The 795-nt window shown below is 66.0% G+C and overlaps 1 protein-coding gene across 1 annotated transcript in view; it reads right to left on the minus strand.

Moving 5' to 3' along the window:
* LOC104130717 (cholesterol side-chain cleavage enzyme, mitochondrial) overlaps positions 1–795 on the minus strand; it is a 3,929-nt gene that overhangs the window by 2,714 nt on the left and 420 nt on the right. The window contains exon 2 of the mRNA XM_009643787.1: positions 167–322. Within this exon, the coding sequence (XP_009642082.1) occupies positions 167–322 (156 nt within the window). The remainder of the gene's footprint in view (positions 1–166; positions 323–795) is intronic.

Raw genomic sequence — 795 nt, forward strand, 5'->3', positions numbered from 1 at the left:
CCCCCCCCCCCCCCCCGGGCGCGCCCCCCCCCCAAGCCCGGGGCCCAGCCAATGTCCCCATCACCCTCCTGATGCTCCAGCTTCTCACCACCCCATGTGCCAGGGCTATTGCAATAGCACCTGGGAGCCCCATTTTGAGGGGCACCCCCCCGGCCCCCTGACTCACTTGAGGAGCACGCCATAGGGCTTGTTGCGATAGTCACGGTAAGCCACCCAGGGGGGCACACTGAAGCGCTCCGGCAGCGTCCCCTCCGCCTGGAAGAGGGTGGCAGCGTCCTGGGGGCTGATGATGTTCACACTCTCGTAGACACCCAGCTTCTCCCTGCCAGGGCGTCGAGGGGAGTCAGCCCCTCACCCTGACCCCCACCTGCATCCCCCCACAGCCCCTCATCTCCCCAGATCAACCACCTTCCCCTAGAGCCCCCAAATCAACCACCCTTGCATGCCTCAAAATCCCACCTGAGGGTCCCATCCCAGGGGATGCAGTGGCTCAGCACCAGGATCAGGCCCCCAGGGTGCAGGCAGGCACAGCAGGGGGTGCTGGACCCCCTCTGCCTGGGGATGTCAGGTCCAGACTTTTGGAGATCACGGGTGGGGCAGAGCCCCTCTCCAGCCCTGCTGCCCCCTCCTCACGACATCCCGCATCCGTGGGTCTCCCCTCTTGCCCCTCACTGTGGCATTGAGCCTGGCTGGTGCACGGCAAGATGAGCCGCTCTGGCAGCTCAGCCACCTACTTCCCCCCTCTCACCCAGAGCAGGGCTGGGAATAGCAGCAGTATCCCGGCCTGGAAAGGCT

The sequence above is a fragment of the Egretta garzetta genome, unplaced genomic scaffold (genome assembly GCF_000687185.1).
Source record: "Egretta garzetta isolate BGI_Z169 unplaced genomic scaffold, ASM68718v1 scaffold287, whole genome shotgun sequence".
In the NCBI taxonomy this organism is placed as follows: domain Eukaryota; kingdom Metazoa; phylum Chordata; class Aves; order Pelecaniformes; family Ardeidae; genus Egretta; species Egretta garzetta.